Source organism: Lepeophtheirus salmonis, chromosome 7 (genome assembly GCF_016086655.4).
Source record: "Lepeophtheirus salmonis chromosome 7, UVic_Lsal_1.4, whole genome shotgun sequence".
NCBI classification, from domain to species: domain Eukaryota; kingdom Metazoa; phylum Arthropoda; class Copepoda; order Siphonostomatoida; family Caligidae; genus Lepeophtheirus; species Lepeophtheirus salmonis.
Genome location: NC_052137.2, coordinates 16,430,795 through 16,449,666, shown reverse-complemented (window position 1 = coordinate 16,449,666; position 18,872 = coordinate 16,430,795). Strand labels below are relative to the sequence as shown.

Sequence of the window (18,872 nt, the reverse complement as noted above, 5' to 3'; positions counted from 1 at the left end):
GGGTTAAATTATAAATCAAAAAGTGACTGGGGTCTCAAAAAACAACTATGCAAATAAGGACATTTTCTAAATTTATTCAAATTCGAAAAAAGTTATTGGCAAAATAAGAAATCGCACTTCGTTTTTTTTTTCAGGTACAAAAAAATGCCAGATTACCAGAGAATATCGGATTTGTAGACAAAATAAAGTTTGTAGAAATTTGTCTGAAGATTCGTTTGCATATAGATTTGACATGTTTAACTAAAATATCTGTCATTTTTTAAATAATTAATTTTTTTTCTCTATTTTTTGATCAAACGTTAATTTTCAATTTTTAGGAAGAAATGATAGAAAACGATGCATTTTGAACCGGAAATTATAAACTGAAACTTTACATTTATGAGTTATTTTCAATTTCCGTAACATTTTATTTTATAATTTTTGCAATATTTGCATAAATGAAGCAGTTATCTAGGGTTATTTTATTGACAACATTATTTTTATTTTTTCAAATACGAAAAAAAATATTCGTAGGTTTGTATTTATCTTTACAATGACAATAAATTGAAATTTTCGACGAAAATTGAAACTAACTGTTTTGCAATAATTTTGTAAAAATAAGTAGTGAATAGAATTTGACAAAAAACAAGATATATTTCTCATCTAGACAATTTTTTTCATGCATATATCATGGTACGTTATTTGAAGTTTATAACACTATTTTTTACATTCATAAAATACATATATTATACAGGCACTATATTATAATGCTCGCTTGCACCGAGGGGATCAAATATTAAGAAGAAATAACATTTACCATTGTTTATGTGATTTCCCGCTCCTTCCTTATTTTATATATTTAAACTTCACAGAAAGTTTATTTATTGACCAGGTCTTTGAAATAGGTTTCGAGACTGAATTTATCTCATGTATACTCGTAATAACACGGGGTACACTAACAAGGGATGGCACCTCCAAAATAAACAACTACATTAGTCTTCATAACACAGATAGCACTAAATAAATCCTATTATTTTTTGAAGGTTTTTCAAGAATTGAGATCAATAATAAGGTCGATAATGATTTGTAACAAATAAACGAATATAAATGACTGAAAAAAATTGGGAAAACAATATTAATAGAAACGATTTTATTAAATAGCACAGCTTAAGTAAAAAGTTCTGAGCGTTTGTCGCTAGATTTCTTTAGTGAGCCACATCTCTCGATCAATATACATAGCATATAAAAAAAGAAACATAAGGTATAATTAAAAGTTAGGCGTACCCTTAAAAAGTTCATTTACATTCTTGTGTTTGGTGAAGCCAGTTGTGTGTTAAAGCGGTCCAAAATGGAAGTAAAAAAAAGAGAAACTTCTATACATCCGTTGGTCTGACTACAACTATGGTAAAAAGTTGGGACTAGCTGCTAAATAAATTGTGCTGTTTATAGAGTCTATAAATAGCACTCTTTTTTTTTGTATTGGGTCCATAATATAGACCCAATACAGTATCATATCCAACAGCAAAGTGGATGTTCCAACTATTCCGTTCTAGTAAAATGCACGTCAAAAATACTCTCCTCTTCTCCCCTCGTCTTATTATTTTCATTATCATGCTTGAAGTACTATGTTTGATCTTAAGAGTATAAAAAGCCAGTCACCTTATATCGTTATTAGAGTATTAGTTTATATTATGTACTAAGATAATATATTTAATGTGTTCTTATTAATTCTAACGTTGTAGTATTCCTCCACGCCTTCTCCTTGTTTCTCTCGGTCGTTCCTGGATTCCTTGTTATTAATAGTTTGTGTCTTATCAACCTTATCAGTTCTATTGCCGAGGAACTGAAGATTAGCCAGAAAATCGTTTGGAACCATCTAAATCGGATAATCATATCTATATTAATTTTATTGTAAAAAAAAAAAAACGAAAAAACGCTCAGAACTTTTTACCTCACCTATTATTAGACTTATATTTGCTGAATATGATCCCTTTTCTCTCTTACAAAATTTATTGCAATACAGAGAACATTTTACTGGATGATGCTTGATCTATAAGTAGATCCACACTCATGTTTAAACTTTCTACTTTAATGTTCTCTCCTTAAGAATGAAAGAATAATTATAGCAGTTTTAGAACATACAAAAATATTGAGAAAAATGTCTTGCACCAAAGAAAAGAATAGATCACTCCTCATAGAGGTTTTAACCTCTATCAAAAGGACACGAGCACCCTGGGAGAAACAACTATTTCTCTCTGTGTACCTTCATCCAATCCTGGATGATCACGAGCCCGGAGGATTTTACATTTAATTTACATCAAAAATACATAGCTATTCATAAATAATTAAATTTTTGAGAAATTATATATATGCCCCTAAAATGTATCCAAATCAAGGTTAATAGAAAAACAAGGTTAACCAAATGGGATGTACGACTGATGTTAGACTTTGGTTTGTTAGATGATTGGTTGCGTGTTTTGTCACAATCTGTCTATCTTGCCCAGCAGTCGGTACGATACATCAAATTGAAAATTCTAGAAAGCCCGATTACATGATGGTCTAACATTGTATTTCTATTAACTTTGATCAAAACTATATTATTAGATCGTTATACTGAGTGGTCTAATAAAATCTGAGCATTTAGAATTTTAAAGTTCAACAAGATACAATTTATTAATTAACAATACAATTTCAACAAATTTAATACTATAAATAGATGTGTGTCTGAGCTTTCTTAATCATTAAAGTAGCCGCTCTTAGCAGTAATCATGGGTTTCAGGCGGCAGTGGAAGGCTTGGCACCGGCTGTGTGTATATTCCTTCGTCATAGCGTACCAGTGATTGCCGAAAGTGGCTTTGAGGTCATCAGTGTTTGGATGACAGACACTGCATGCCTTCCTTCGACATGCACCCAAAATATATAGTCGAGGAGCTCAGCATTAGAGCTGTAATGGGATCATAAGGGTAAAAAAAGGGTTCAAAAGAAATCAAAAGACTAATTCACAACAGTCTTGCAACGAAGGAGATGGTTTTTTTCATTGCTGGGCATTCTGTTGTGAAACACCGACATGTCTTGCATTGGCCCTCATGGACTTGAGAAAATTAGTCTGGGCAGGTTTTTTAACTCCTCCGGGTCTGATATGGCCTTTTTGAAAAATCCCTTCTTCCTCTCCAACGTTTCGGACTTCTTGACGGCGTAGACGGTGGTCCTGGAGACACCCAAATGCTTGGAGTGAGAGAATGGAAATTCATCCATCACGTTTAAGTGTCATTTTCTCGACTTGTACATGAGCGAAAGAGCTCAAGTTCTTTCGTTTTGTAACTAATTGTTTATTGTTTAATTTCAAGCACTCAACCTTCATGAATTATTGAATTAGTAAGTATTCAGATTTCAATGGACCACCCGGTACAATCTTATGTCTATACTTTAAATACAAATTAACTATTGTAATGGAGAGAATATTTTTCTCTGATTATACTACTTTTCTCGTCCCTAATTGAAAAAAAAATTATACAGCACTAACCATTTTTAGTAGATATTACTTTGATGTAATTGAAATCTTAGTGTTTATCATTGGCATCAAGTAGTATTCAATATAGGGTTTAAGTCTTTTTTTATTCATAACGCCATTTGAGGAAGTTTCATGGAGATTTATTGGAAATTTGTCAATTTTATGTAGAAATAAAAATCAACTTTTACCCATCAAAATGGCGACTCTTTCAATTAATGACGTCAGTGAAAACGATCTATTGATCTTATTTTATATAATGTATTTATCAGTATTTTTATGAAAATAAATGTTAACTTCTGTTAAATGAAAGAGCAATAATACCCTGTTGTTAGCTCAATGTTTTTTATTAGAGGGGTATATCATAAAATATTCATTTTTTTTAAATTTTCATTGTACAACAAGTGATGATTTAAATCCATTATATTTGTTAGCCACTCAAAAGTCAAATTCCCATAAAGATGTCATTCAAATTATTTGAGTTTTCTTTTAATGCGTATCTTTGTTTCTAAAGGAATCATTGATAAACAAAAAAATTACTATATATATATACGTCAATTACGTAATTCTCTCCGATGAGATCATCATCACGGATAGCTTTACTCCTCCTGACCCCTTTGTTAGTCAATGTTGAAATGAATTTTTTTAAAACACGTTCTGAACTAATGAGTTACTTTCTTTTTTGTAATAATATTCACATGTACCTCTAAATACGGTGATGACCGATGGGTTAAACTCTCAATACAAAAATATCTTACTTTCTACATTATATTACATACTATTTATAAATACGTACACAATCTTCCTGAAATATGATTTACTCAATACTCACATCTTCTATAATTAATTGGACCTCTTTTCAAAAGGAAATGGTGTGGATGAGCAGTCTTTAATTATTTGATTATACATAGTCTTTTGCCAATTCTTAATTTTCCATCTCATTAAATAATAAAATCATAAAATACAATCCAGCAATGTAAAATGATTAACTCATAATATACATATGTATGCATACTAGTTTCATGCCATGATTTAACTCAGACATATCTTGGTATTTATATTAATTTGATTTTATCATGGATTTGTATGTACATATTATGTTTCATAATTAATGATAAATCAGATATCATTCAAACTCTACTAAAAAAATTATTACAATAATAGAAATAACGGCTGCAACAATTGCAGATTATTAAATGAGCACGCCTTATCTATCAATGCTTTCAATTAGGGATGTGAATTTTGGGTAAATTGAGGTGAGTGTTAAAATCTCGCCTGAAGGAATATTATAAAAAATTGATAGCTTTGATAAACGACATTTAATCAGATCTAGGGATGTAAAAATTGTCGACATCCTGATGAAAATGTATTTTAAAAAAGTGTGTTGATAACCTGCAAGATAGTAGTGCTTGTATTAATCATTTCTCACTATTTCGAAAATTCAAACTTGTCAGTGAGCAAGGAGAACTATATGTAGTTTTTATAGTGATCGTTGATCTCTTGTCAGCAGATATGTCGTCTATCAAACTTATCCATCTATACTTTTTTTTTGATCTACACTCACGAGGATTTAGACAATTTCACATCTTGGCCATTTATACATATACTTTTTTTTTAGATTAACACTCACCGCATTTTAGCCAATATACAGATATTAATTATCAATATATAATCATTGCAAGTTAATCTCACAAACATTAACAAGGTTGTCTGCAGGATTGTATTTTGTTTAAAAGAGACGAAAAACATTTAGTAAAAATTGAGACTTCAAATTTTTTCGAAAAGGTTTTTTATAAAAAAAAAAGACCATAATTTCATTTGGTGTTGACGCTATAAAAATTATTTGAGAGGGGTACAGCCCTGAAGCCCACTTCTGACGCCCCTGATTGATAAATGTACTTTGTATGTTTTCATTTACAATTAGATATATATTAAATAGCTAGCAGCACATAACGTTATTGCTAGATTTAAAATAAGATTAGAGGCAAAATTACTCTTATTTTGCATCCATAAAATATATGAACATTTCCGGAACTTCCACTCCTTCTATTCATACTACCTCATCAAATTTCCTTTCTGCATATTTCACCGTCTGAGGGTATTTTTAAAGTATTGTGAACATTTGTCCACACTACATTTGCTTAAGATATAATATTTAATTCCTAGAAGTAACGACATATTATCTTGAGGGACAGTTGTATGGAGTGGATTTGATTCAATTTCTTACGACACACTCCTCGCTCGCCCTAAAATACGTCTTATTATATTACTTATTGTTAGTTATAAATAATTAAAACTAGATTCTACACACAAGTTTTTATGTAGTGGTGGAGTGTGCATGTATAGTGTGTACACTGTTTAAGCCACAAGGGAGTTGTATTTATACTTTTTATACTCGGTAAAATCCCATTAAGTTGGTCTACATAGGTGTGAGTCTGCCTTGAATGAGTGGGTTTTATGCTTAAGTACATAAACAGCCCGTCGTTGATGAATGAAAAAGATTTGAAGCAAACAAAATAAAATAAAGACTGAGTTCAAAGTTGTTGTGTTTTGAGCCCTGAAAAAAAGTGGTGGCAGTGAGTGACATGAGTATTGTGGGAATATTTTATTACTAAATCTCCATAAAGTTCAATATTAATTAAAAAGTCTCCCTATACTATCATCAATATGGCGCATATGATCAATGATTTAGCCAAGTTCTTTACCTGGGATGATATCAATATTGATAATTGGAACTTTAAGTTGTTTCACAAAGGGAATGCTCTCTTCTTCTTTGGTGGATCTCTTGTCGGAGTCATGTCACAATATTTTGGAGAACCCATTAATTGTGATTTTAAGGGACTCGAAGGTGAACTAGCAAGTGATTATTGTTGGATTCACGGCTCGAGTTTCATCAAACCAGAGTACCAAACTCACATGAAATGCATTGTTGACTTAGAAGGTATGCAAAATGATTATCTGGACGTCTTATGTTCCATTATGAAACTCAAATATTATATTTTGCAGGTATTGATTCAGAAGATGATGCTCCAGATACCTCCTACTATCAATGGGTCACGTTCATGATGCTTTTTCAAGCTGGGATTACGCTTCTCCCTCACAAAATTTGGAACTTAATCGAAGGAGGTCTCATTGCATCATTTGGTTCTGAAGGAAAGGCGTCCATAATGCTCTATGATCATTCAAAAATGGAAGAGGAGTCTGTTGTTATGGAAAAAGTTGTTCAAAAATTTGTAAACTATTTCCGGGCTATATTTCATCACAATAACTTATATTTTTTCCAATTCTTTTGCTGTGAACTACTCAATTACTTAATTCTACTATTTAACTTTTGGGCTACGGACTTGTTTCTCCAAGGTAAATTTCGTTACTACGGATGGAATGTTCTCCAATATTACTTGATGACAAAGGCTGAAAGGGAAAACAGTATCAATCCCTTTTGCCAGACTTTTCCTACAGAAGTAAGTTGTACTGTGCCGAATATTGGAGCAGCTGGTGGAGAACAGTTTCATAATGGACTTTGTGTTTTAAGTCAAAACATCATCAATGAAAAAGTATATTTGGCTCTATGGTTTTGGCTCGTCTTTGTTATGATTTTATCCATTATGTACTTTCTCTTCCGCATCTGTACTATTTGCTTCGATGGCCTTAGAGTACTTCTTCTAAGGAGTCGTGTATACCATCGATATGATCCCGAAATTCTTGTTGCTCTGGATTATGTGATGGCTAAATCATATATTGGAGACTGGTTTGTCCTTCATCAGCTTGGAAAGAATGTCAATCGATTTTTTTATAGAGAATTCATAAAAGAGTTGTGCAAGGAATTGAAGGCAAGGCCCAAGAGATCTCTTAGTTTGGACAAAACACTCCGTAAACGTAAGAGTACAGAAGATGATAAAAAAGTGGAGTCCTCTTCATTACTCAACAATGCTTGAAGCACTACTCATTGAATCTCAAGTCCTCTCTCCCTCAGTCTCATACAAATTTGCTATTCATAAAATATGTAAAGAAAATGATTACCTCCTTTTATACGTCATTTATTCCTAAAATTGCTACAAAAAATTTATTTATTTACCCATTTAATTTACTGCTAGCTCTATGTATTTAGCCAATGAGTTCTAAGAACCCATTGATTTAGCATATTATATCAAATGCTCATTAAATTTTCCTTTTGTTTCTTTATCGGTGCTCTCTCCTTGTCTTTTGTATTTGTTTTATACATATTTATGAATTATAATTAATACTATAGTTATATGCTTCCAATAAAAAGTTAGGTTTGTTTTATGTATTAATCACACGCCTTAATTATTTTCATAGCCAGGACCGTTACTATTTTCTTTGGGAGGACTTACTGAATTTTATCCATTTTTTTACAAAAAATAAATTTAAAAAAAAAATCACAACCATGAATATTGTTAATTTTAAATTATGACAAAAAAACCAACAACGTCATTTCTACAAATTTAATTTGACAATGATGCACTCCTCCATGTCCCATGTAGTAACTAGCCTGGTTATTACTACTCTTATACATTTTTGATTATTTTTAGATTAGTATAGAGGTGCTTTTGTTTCCTACTAAATATATCATATTTGGGAGTACAAAACTACACAGGAACTTTTCAAACTACACAGGTAGTGAAATATTGCTAATTTTGTCTTTAAAAATATTTTTTTTACTTAAAAACCACCCATAATATTTGTTTTCAATGTCTATTTGACGTATGAGTCGTTGCCACAAGGTAATATTTATGCTTTGAACCCAAAATTGCCTGTGGTATTTAAGGTGTGGCATTATATATCAAAATGGGCTAGATACAGGCCACTCTACACCAGCCCGATTGGTTTTTACTAGCCACGGGCTAGCCTGGCTGTTGAGCCCTTCATATACTATGTACTAGGATTTTACAACTATTCACAAAAATTACGAAATTAGTTCATGTTCAAAATCAGGGTCCGCGCACAGTTTCTCAAAGTAGGAGCCAATAATAACGTAATTTGTTTTTCTTGCAATATGATCATTAAAAATTCTTAGAAGTAAGGGCTTGGCCATTGGTGGAGTGGCGAGGGGGCCTCGGGATCCAGGCAAAAAATGTTCTAAATTGATAGAATCTTATCGAAAGAAGGTGAATGCAATTTCACAAGATCCAAAAATCTCTAAACGAAGAGCAATTTTTTTAAAAACATGACCTTTGTTACTTTGTGGCGTAGGGGCACTAAAAATTTGCACTTGGTTTTCCCTTGTGCCGTTCTACCACTGGGAATAGCCACCTTTGTTGCTCGGCCCTGTTAACGAAAGAACTTTTTTATTGATATTTTTTCAAGAAAATCTATCTTTTCTTTACAATCTGCTATGCTTTTTTGTTTTTGTTTTTTACAGAAAAACTGTAATTTCTAAATTAGGCGAAAATTTAGATAGATAATAAATATATAAGAAATACTGAAAGAGTTAATTAAGATGTAGTTTTTCTTTTTTGAGTAGATACAAGTAACCCCCATTTAAAATCCAAATATGAAACACGTGAGAGAAGCAGCAAATGCATTGCGTATATCACAGATATTAATTTCAAATGTCAAACAATCCCTATTGGGAAATTGTATAGCTCAATTGGCATTCTAATTTTTAACATCCTTTTAGAGAATATGAAATAACTACCTCATATATGATAAATATATATATTAAAATCCGTTACCTGCATAATAGACTTCACTTTGTCAATTATTTTGACCTAATTTCAAATAATATATAGGTGTGTAAACTTAATTAGTATAATATGTATGAGGTATAAGAAGTTGAACAAGTAAAAGTCATCAATTAAGAACTTAATTGTAAAATATGAGTATTCTGCTCCGAATCATTCATGACTTTGGAAAAATGCAATCTTAATTTCTCACTTTAAAAAAAGCTCAAATATATTACCTACACCAAGAAAGTTTATCACGAGGATTAAGGGAAAAGTTTTTGATCAAATTTGGTACGAGGATTATATATTGTCACAGTAAGATACCATTGAATTAATTAATTATGAGCGGTCGAAGTCAAGAAATCACAAAACATAAAAAAGGCATAATCGGCCATAACTTTGGAATAAATTGCAGGGGCAATCCGCAGGATTATATATATATTTTTTTTTTAAGGGAGGCTTGGTATTTGGATTTTTTTTTTCTAAAAAGCCTACAAATTTCAAAATTCCACAGCTGTTCACAAAAAATTATTTTTTTTGGAAAAAAATTTCAAATATAATTTTTTTCTGGAGAAAAATTTCAAAAATCCATAGCTATTAGCAGAAAATTAAGTTTTATAGAAAATAAAACAAAATTTCAATGAGTACATTTTCTAGTAAAAATTCCTTATTTTCTTTGAGGGGAGGAGGGAGCTACAGCCTCTCCAGCCCACCATCTGCGGACGTCCTTGAATTGAGATACATAACTCAATTTGATTTTAGGCGGATTCTTTGCGCTCTACCGAGTGTCCATTCTAGTTAATAAATGTGTTATATATATAACATTACGAAGGATTAAAAATCTAGACACCCGACCCACCCAACTATATATTATTGTTTTTCGTTAACATGAAATCTGATACTATTAGTCATTCAATGCAGATATTTTGTATGCATATATAGTAATTTTTTTAACCAGGATCGAGGGGGTTGAAACTCCCTACCTGCAATCCCTATTGCAGAAAACATACATCGTTATACTCGCACGTATATGTAACATAACACATCGTTATTATAGCAAAGAGTCACATCAACAGGCAATATGGGATATGCTATGGATATGATTGCTACAAAAATTCCAACCATAAAGTTACTTCCGTGAAATGGAATAATGCATATTTATCATATATTCTCTAAATGACAAAATGTGAAACAGAGTTGGACTTGAGAATAAATTATTTTCCCCCCTAGATGCTCACCAAATTGAATATTGGAACATCAGCTCATAAGATGGACATACTATAAAACCATTCGATATAAAATAACATTATTACTTTTCTTCACGTACTTTTTCCCAACATACATTTTTAATTAACTTGAATTAATTCTAAATGAATGTTTAATAATTTTTGTTAAGCTAATTACAGAAGGGGGTGATGATTCTGAATAACTAATGTTGAATGAATTATTAATATATACTCATATCTAGAACATAAAATAGAATGAGGGGAAGAATCATAAAACTTTTTTGACTTAATTATTAAGATAATAAATACATTTTAAATCTATTAAGTCATTATATGATAATTATATTCCAAATTTGTTTCAATCGTATTTAAAAATAACTTCAAATAGTATATGTATATAAGTTAAAATGTATTACATCTAAACGGAAGCAATAATTACCAGATATAAAGTCAGCTCACTTTTCCCCCTCGTTTATCATTGGAACATGAGTAGTTTGATGAACAATTATTCAATATTTTTTTAAATAAAAATACTTAGTTAGTCAAAGAATAAAGGGTTGAAGATGGCACACGTACTCCAGGATTTGGTCAAATTCTTTACATTTGATGATGTTGATATCGATAATTGGAATTTTAAACTATTTCATAAGGGAACTGCACTTTTTTTCTTCATTGGATCTTTGGTTGGGGTATTGACGCAGTACTTTGGTCAACCCATTAGCTGCGATTTCAAAGGTATTAACAAGGATCTTGCGAGTGACTACTGCTGGATCCATGGGTCAAGTTATATCAAGCCTGAGAATCAAGTACATATGAAGTGTATTATAGATTTAGAAGGTAAGAAGTTGTATACTCAGATGAATAGCATGCCAATTATATAAGAATATTATTTCATCAATCCATATCCAATTTTCAAATATAGGTGTTCACTCCCAAGATGATGCTCCAGACACTTCATACTATCAATGGGTCACTTTCATGATGTTATTCCAAGCTGGAATTACACTTCTTCCATACAAAATTTGGTGTTGCTTGGAAGGGGGTTTAATTTCATCCTTTGGGACCGATGGAAAGTCAATGATGATGATAAGTGAGGAGGAAAAAGTGGACGAAGACACCACTCCGGTGATATTGGAAAAAGCTCTTTACAAATATGTGAAGTGCTTCCGAGCCATTTTTCATCATAACAACATCTACTTCCTTCAGTTCTTTTGTTGTGAACTCTTGAATTATATCATTCTCATCTTCAATTTATGGGCTACAGATCTATTCCTTCATGGGAAATTTCGTAATTATGGATTAAATGTACTTTATTACTACTTGATGACAAAAACTGAGAGAGAACACAGCGTCAATCCCTTTTGTCAAACCTTCCCAACCGAGGTGAGCTGTACGGTACCAAACATTGGAGCTGGAGGAGGCGAACAGTACTATAATGGTCTCTGTGTTTTAAGTCAAAACATAATAAATGAAAAAGTGTATTTAGCCTTATGGTTTTGGTTGTTCATTGTAGCATTATTATCGATCATATACTTTCTATTCAGAATATGTACCATTTGTTTTGATGGCTTGAGAGTGTTCCTGATAAGAAGCAGAGTTTACCAAAGATATGATACAGAGACTAATATGGCATTGGACTATGTATTGAATAAGTGCTACATTGGAGATTGGTTCGTTCTTCAGCAATTGGGCAAGAATGTGAACCGTTTCTTCTTTCGAGAAATGATAAAAGAGCTAATGATTGAACTTAAACAGAAACCAAAAGACCCATTTCATAAAAAAAACTTGAACAAAAAAAGCACAAACACTGAACTATAGCCCATACCCTCCAGGAACCAAGACACCACATTATTAGTGCATGAAACTTTGAATGTCTCATAAGTTGTATATATAATTAGAATGATTATATGTATAAAATATATATCTATGGTATTAACTTACTATTATCAGAATAAAGTGATAGCAATATACAAAAAAAAGTGATGATACATTCTTCATGTAAATTATTATTACTATAAGGTAATACAAACACAGTGATTACGAGATACATGTTCAATATTCATGGTTCTTACATACATATTTTATGTGGAAAATTAGACTTGTTTGCTACCGCAATGAGGAGAGAATAGCTTAAATAGATGAGCCCATTTTCCATTTCATGTTAATTATCAGTCAGAAAACAAACACTCACATTTAAAAAAAACAAAGAAAATAAAGTCTTAAAATGGTGTTTTTTAGCGAGGGCGACCGCCAGGCCCACCTCTACCGCGTCCACGAGGACCTCCTCTCCCTCGACCACGTCCTCTAGCTCCAGGTCGACCTCCAGCACCTGGTCTTCCTGCTCCTGAACGTCCTCGTCCTCTACCTTTGTCTGTTTTACGCTTTGGCCCGTCATCAATAAGAAGAGATTCAAGTGGAAGATTTTCCGGTAAAATGTAGTACCTAGAAATGGATTTAAATCATAATTTCAATTATATTCAATGAAATAACCCATATTATAAGGACAATATTCTTACCGTATATTGTTTCCACGAATGCTCAGAGAGTCCAAATTTACAGGATCTCTATTTTTGATGGTCATTTTGACATTTTTCAAATGCGTGTTCATGGCGACGTCCACACCGACGATGGTTCCAGATACTTGCGTACCATTCTTAAGCTCGATCACCACAGATTCGTGGCTCAACTTCATCAAAAACCTAATGATTGTATAAAATTGATTAGAACAAGCGATAACATTGATGCAAAGATTATGTTTATATGTTTTAATTTGAGTATTACCGAACAAGCTTCATGATTTTCACGGATTTCGATGTGAGATCTCTCTAAGCCGCCGCTATAAAGAAAGGAACGAATCAACAAAGTGAAGGACCAATCAACGATGGGTAAAACTCTTATTAGCAATAACTTATTACTTATTAGCTGGGAGCTAGCTGCTGCAGCATTCAACTACCTGGTGACGATCTAAAGAACTAAATAAATAATGACGTCATTGTTGGATCAAGTTATGTTTGTATTTTTATACAAATATTAAATAAACAGACCATGATTCCTAATACTCTCTGGAGGAGCACTAGCTTTAATCACGCAACCTGTTGTGATGAAAATGTATAACTACGCTTTTAATAAAATATGCCATTAATACAGTAGTCTTAGTTAATGTCTACTATTTTCCATGATAAATTCCTGTTATTTGAATGAAACTTATTACCTAATGATATTGTATAAGTTGATACTATTTTTTTAAAGGACAAATTTTTGAGTTGAAATTCAACAATTTTATGAGCATTACGTTAGTATACCATTTAACATATTATGGTTTTGTTTTATTTTGATTTGTGAAGATGCAGGCAATCCATCAATTTTTTCCTCAAGAACAATTTTTGGGACTTCGAATATTACCCTAAAATGAAAGAATTGTTTAAAATACGGTATTATAGCTTTTTTGTATCATGTTTATGTGAGACCATGACTATCTCTTCTATAAATCCTTGTATGAGTTTACCAAGTTGAATTTCTCATCAAAAATGATGTTTTTCTGCAGAAAAGGTTGCGTGATTGTAGCTTGTGTTCCATATAGTATTATTATAACTTAAAGTTATTACTTATTGTCTATTGAATTAAAAACAGACTACTTGACAATACTACTTGCAAAAATGGCCTCTCTCGGACGTTCACTACTCAGATCTGCAAACATTTTACGCTCATCCGAAAGATGGATGCAGTTAAGTAGTCATAGGCTCTCTGGAGCTCGAGTTCAATGTCCTGCTCCTTCATTTGCTGGACAAGCTGTGGTGGATAAAAGTTTCAAGGAGATCAAATTAGAGGATTTTAAGGGAAAGTACCTCGTTCTCTACTTTTATCCTCTAGATTTTACATTTGTCTGTCCAACTGAGATAATTGCCTTTTCTGACAGAATTCAGGAATTTAAGGACATCAACTGCGAGGTTTGTATTGAGCTGCATTGCTATTTAGTAAATACTTCTCCCTGGGACTACTCATTCATCGCTTTTTATTCCGATATAGGTTGTTGGAGTCTCCACGGACTCTCATTTTTCTCATTTAGCATGGATCAACATGCCCAGGAAGCAAGGAGGACTTGGTGAACTCAAATATCCTCTTCTTGCAGATTTCAATAAGAAAATTGCTTCAGACTACGGTGTGCTCATTGAACAAGCGGGCATTGCACTTCGTGGACTTTTCATCATTGATCCCCAAGTATCCATTATTAATTTCTAATCTCTTAACTTACTGTCTCTAATATAATCATTCATAGGGTGTCATTCGGCAAATGACTGTGAATGATCTCCCTGTGGGTAGATCCGTGGATGAAACCTTAAGACTTGTTAAAGCATTCCAATTCGTGGAGAAACATGGTGAAGTTTGTCCTGCAGGATGGACTCCTGACTCTCCAACCATCAAGCCAAGTCCTAATGGCTCCAAGGACTATTTTGAGAAAGTAAACGAATAAAACCTGTCAGATCCTTCACTTTTTACCATTCAAACTGTTATCACATTTCTTAATATGAAACAATTTAGTCATTAAAATTACTATTTTATTTGATTTAGTTAACTAATATCTACGTTTCAAATGCATTGGTACATGCTTGGGTTACTTAAATAAATGTTATACGTAGATCGACATATTCTTTTTCGATTATAGAAAGTAAATTGTAACTTTCTACAAATTATACAAAACTTTAGAAATTGAATATGATTTCAATGCATACTTGAGTCATGATTCATCACAATTAAGAACAACTAAAATAGAGTTTTATAAATGTTTGTTTCGTAGTATTAAAAAAATTATATTACATATGTGGCACATTTTATAAGTAAAGAAGAAGATGGAAACCATTATTTATGACAATGTAAAAACTCATTAGGGACTGTGACAATCTATTTATGTATTCAAAATGTAACAAAATGCAGTTTGTAGGGACGGAGGAAGACAAATTCATAGTTTATATTATATGTATTAGTGATCGTTGAAACCTGGCATTGAATAACTAGAAGAAAAGTCATTTACTCTTTTCTTCAGATCTTTTAATAGTTCAGCAGTTTTCACGTCATCTTCCAGAAATCCTTTGAAGTCCTTGAGTTTTTTCGTTTTGGATTTTACATCAATAGCAATTTGTACAGCCTCATCCAAGAAGTCTGCCACTTGAGCAAATTCTGATTCCTTAAAACCACGTGAGGTCATGGCAGGTGATCCCAAACGTATTCCACCAGGAATAAGGGCACTTTTATCTTTTGGAACGCTGTTTTTATTGAGAGTAATATTCACTTTGTTTGTAACGGATTCAACTCTAGCACCATCGATTCCTTTGGAGCTCTTGAGGTTTACAAGCAATAAATGATTATCAGTTCCGCCACTGACAATCTTATACCCCTTCTTCATCAGAGCATCTGCTAAAGCACGAGCATTACTCACTGTTTGTTTCTGATACTCGATGAATTCCGGATCCATAGCTTGTTTGAAAGCTGCAGCAACGGCAGCAATTGCATGGTTGTGAGGTCCGCCTTGTAAAGCTGGAAAAACAGCTTGGTTAATCTTATCTTCATAATCATACATAATATTTTCTCCAGTCTTGGGATTATTTTCTTTCACTCCACGTCTGAAATATATCAAGCCCGAGCGAGGCCCTCTCAAAGTCTTATGTGTTGTCGTAGATACAACATCTGCGTGATCAAATGGACCATTAATCTGACCTCCAGCGATCACTCCAGAGATGTGAGCCATATCTGCAAATAAATAAGCACCAACTTTGTTGCATATATCACGAAATCGAGCATAGTCCAAGGATCGAGAGTATGCTGAGTAGCCTGCAATAATCATTTTTGGTCGGAATTGAGTTGCCAATTTTTCTAAATTGTCATAGTCTATAAGCTCTGTGTCTTCATTAAGTGTATAGGGCATGGATTCAAAATAAACAGATGTTGCAGATACTCGTTTCTTATCCGTCATAAACCCATGTGTTAAATGACCACCATGAGGTAAATCTAAACCCATGATTCTGTCGTGAGGCTTGAGAAGAGCTGTGTATGTAGCAAATACTGCAGGTGAACCTGAATAAGGCTGAACATTTACACCCCATTTAGAAGGGTCTAGCTTGTAAGCTTGAAGCGCTCTTTCTTGACATAGTCTTTCGATCTTGTCAACAACCTCCGTTCCCCCATAGTAACGTTGATCCGGATATCCCTCGCTATAAAAAAAAACCGCAAATATATAATTATCTTACTCCCTTAACAATACTCAATATTATTTCAAAAATTACCTATATTTATTATTTAGACAAGATCCGAGAGCCTCCAAAACACCTCGAGAAGCAAAGTTCTCGGAAGCAATTAACTCAATCCCCACTTCTTGTCTTTTTTTTTCATCGCAAATTAGGTTCCATAATAGGGGATCCGTCTCAGAAAGAGGTTCTTTGCCCGTCCACAGAGTACGTGTTATTTTTTTAAAGATTCCAAAACAACGTCTTGATGAATAATTTGAACTCAACATATTTTGTCCTCTCCTTAATAAATGTCACGAGATACTACTAAATAATTTCCTTTCTATGATACTTGCTATTTTCTTCTTTAAAAAAGAGAACATGGAACGTATTTTGTGATAAACATATTTTATGAACAAGAGTTGTTTTTTTGGTTTAGCTTCATTTCAAACCTGAACAACCAGTATTCACCTCTTGGTGTTGAGGCTTCTGAAGTAACATGTTATAGAGAAGTAAACAATATATTTTTATCAACAAAGCAAGGACATGACTTCTTCTTCTATATTTATTCCTACATATTATTATGCAATTTAAATCAAATCATTCAACAATCTCGAATTGATGTTTTTATATTGCACAGCTTTCTTCGTTTACACTTAAAACATTGTTGGATCATTCTACAAAATCAAGTTATATAGTATACTGTCTACTACCTTAAGTAAAAATGATTAAAAGTTCACATGACAAGAGTACAAAGTCCTAAATACTCTATAGTCTATATATGGACTATTATAATACTATGTTGATACACAACATAATTGTTATGCTACGTTGTATGTTAATTAAGAACTACATGGAACAACATATCGAATTTCACATTTATGATTGTACTGTTACTCTGGTTCTTTGTTTGAAAGACATAAAATCTATTTTTAGCCCAAATACAAAAATAATGCTGTTTATTTCTACAAAGTTAATTATAACTTTATTAGCTATTGTTTCAGCGTTATATCCAGCATAAAATTGATTATTCACATACAATTTTGTTTGATATAGTAGAAGCATTGGTTACGTGGTTTTTGTATTTGATCTGATTCTCATATTTGTGCTGAATCTGTCTAAAGTTTTATGTATCCTCAAACATACTCGTACCCAGGCGCATACCTGTTGCTTGCTTTCATCATTTGGGGGAGGAGGCTCAGCCCCAAAATTATCATCACTGTAATACTATGACTTATATAAATTGATTCATTACATATAGAGCTTGAGCCCCTCCACAAAGAGACTAACGAGGCAACTGATCGTACCCATAATATATTTTGTCATAATGTTCCCTCGCATTATAACTTTACTGGAAGGATAAAAAATACAAATAATTATTATAAATAATTATGAAAAAAATAATAAACTGTTGGGGCGTATTTACAACATTTTTTAAACATATACGTCTATTTATAATAATATGGTAATTAGACAAATGATAGTGTAGGAGTTGTAATATTCCTTCAACAAGTTTACGACAGCAATAATATATAATTTTAAAATAATATATATTATATTTATGAGCAGTAATACTACCATTTGTCCTCTATTTGATATTGCGCGATCCTTATCCTAAATGTTTTATGTATATTGTATTATTTGTTGTACATATTATGATCTATAAAATCTAAATTCAATGAATAAAATCCACCAAATACCTACTCCCAATAAAGATATTTCATCTTTTTAAACGGTTTTCATTTTGGACGAACATGATTAGGACACAAATTTTATTAATAATATAATCATTTTAGTAATACACAATATATTTTGTCAAAGTAAAATATATATATTTGGAGTACAAATGCCTATTTTGTCAAGTTTTTAATTGTATAGGCATATTGTACAAGTAGAAACCAAAAAAATTAGAGGAAGGATTTAGTGTACATGGAAAGAGGATAATTTGGAATATTTTAATATTGATAAGTATTCTGTGGCATAATATGTTAAAGTTCAAATGCCCAAAGTTACGTTACTTATAAATAAATAATAACCTACTAATTTTAATAGATCAAAATGAATTTATGGCATCAATGAAAAGTTGGTAACTAGAATGACCAATGCGGTTATTCGATAATGCATTTTGAGACAAAGAAATTGCTACTTGCTTATACAAGTTACACCTTGTACAGACATCGTAACTTGTACACAAATTATATATATATGAAAAAAGAGAAAGAACAGTTGCAACGCGTGACGGTTATAGTGATCCATT

The 18,872-nt window shown here is 32.2% G+C and overlaps 5 protein-coding genes across 5 annotated transcripts; 3 read left to right on the top strand and 2 right to left on the bottom strand.

The window, feature by feature from the left end:
- The first annotated feature begins 5,577 nt into the window (after positions 1-5,577).
- Positions 5,578-7,779, top strand: LOC121121227 (innexin inx2). Its single transcript, XM_040716110.2, has 2 exons — positions 5,578-6,428; positions 6,494-7,779. Exons 1-2 carry the CDS (start codon positions 6,155-6,157, stop codon positions 7,420-7,422), a joined length of 1,203 nt encoding a protein of 400 aa, XP_040572044.1. The 5' UTR covers positions 5,578-6,154; the 3' UTR covers positions 7,423-7,779.
- Positions 7,780-8,040: 261 nt separating this feature from the next.
- On the top strand, positions 8,041-12,376 carry LOC121121228 (innexin inx2). Its single transcript, XM_040716111.2, has 2 exons — positions 8,041-11,234; positions 11,320-12,376. The coding sequence occupies exons 1-2, from the start codon at positions 10,961-10,963 to the stop codon at positions 12,213-12,215; spliced, it is 1,170 nt and encodes a 389-aa protein (XP_040572045.1). The 5' UTR covers positions 8,041-10,960; the 3' UTR covers positions 12,216-12,376.
- Position 12,377: 1 nt separating this feature from the next.
- Positions 12,378-13,990, bottom strand: SmD1 (small ribonucleoprotein particle protein SmD1). Its single transcript, XM_040716118.2, has 3 exons — positions 13,179-13,990; positions 12,914-13,096; positions 12,378-12,839 (listed from the first exon to the last, which is right to left on the bottom strand). The coding sequence occupies exons 1-3, from the start codon at positions 13,190-13,192 to the stop codon at positions 12,632-12,634; spliced, it is 405 nt and encodes a 134-aa protein (XP_040572052.1). The 5' UTR covers positions 13,193-13,990; the 3' UTR covers positions 12,378-12,631.
- A 63-nt stretch (positions 13,991-14,053) lies between these two features.
- Positions 14,054-14,956, top strand: LOC121121231 (peroxiredoxin). The gene is made up of 3 exons (XM_040716117.2): positions 14,054-14,344; positions 14,424-14,615; positions 14,674-14,956. Exons 1-3 carry the CDS (start codon positions 14,054-14,056, stop codon positions 14,866-14,868), a joined length of 678 nt encoding a protein of 225 aa, XP_040572051.1. The 3' UTR covers positions 14,869-14,956.
- A 208-nt stretch (positions 14,957-15,164) lies between these two features.
- On the bottom strand, positions 15,165-17,544 carry LOC121121226 (serine hydroxymethyltransferase, mitochondrial). Its single transcript, XM_040716109.2, has 2 exons — positions 16,676-17,544; positions 15,165-16,603 (listed from the first exon to the last, which is right to left on the bottom strand). The coding sequence occupies exons 1-2, from the start codon at positions 16,903-16,905 to the stop codon at positions 15,376-15,378; spliced, it is 1,458 nt and encodes a 485-aa protein (XP_040572043.1). The 5' UTR covers positions 16,906-17,544; the 3' UTR covers positions 15,165-15,375.
- Between the last annotated feature and the right edge of the window lie 1,328 nt (positions 17,545-18,872).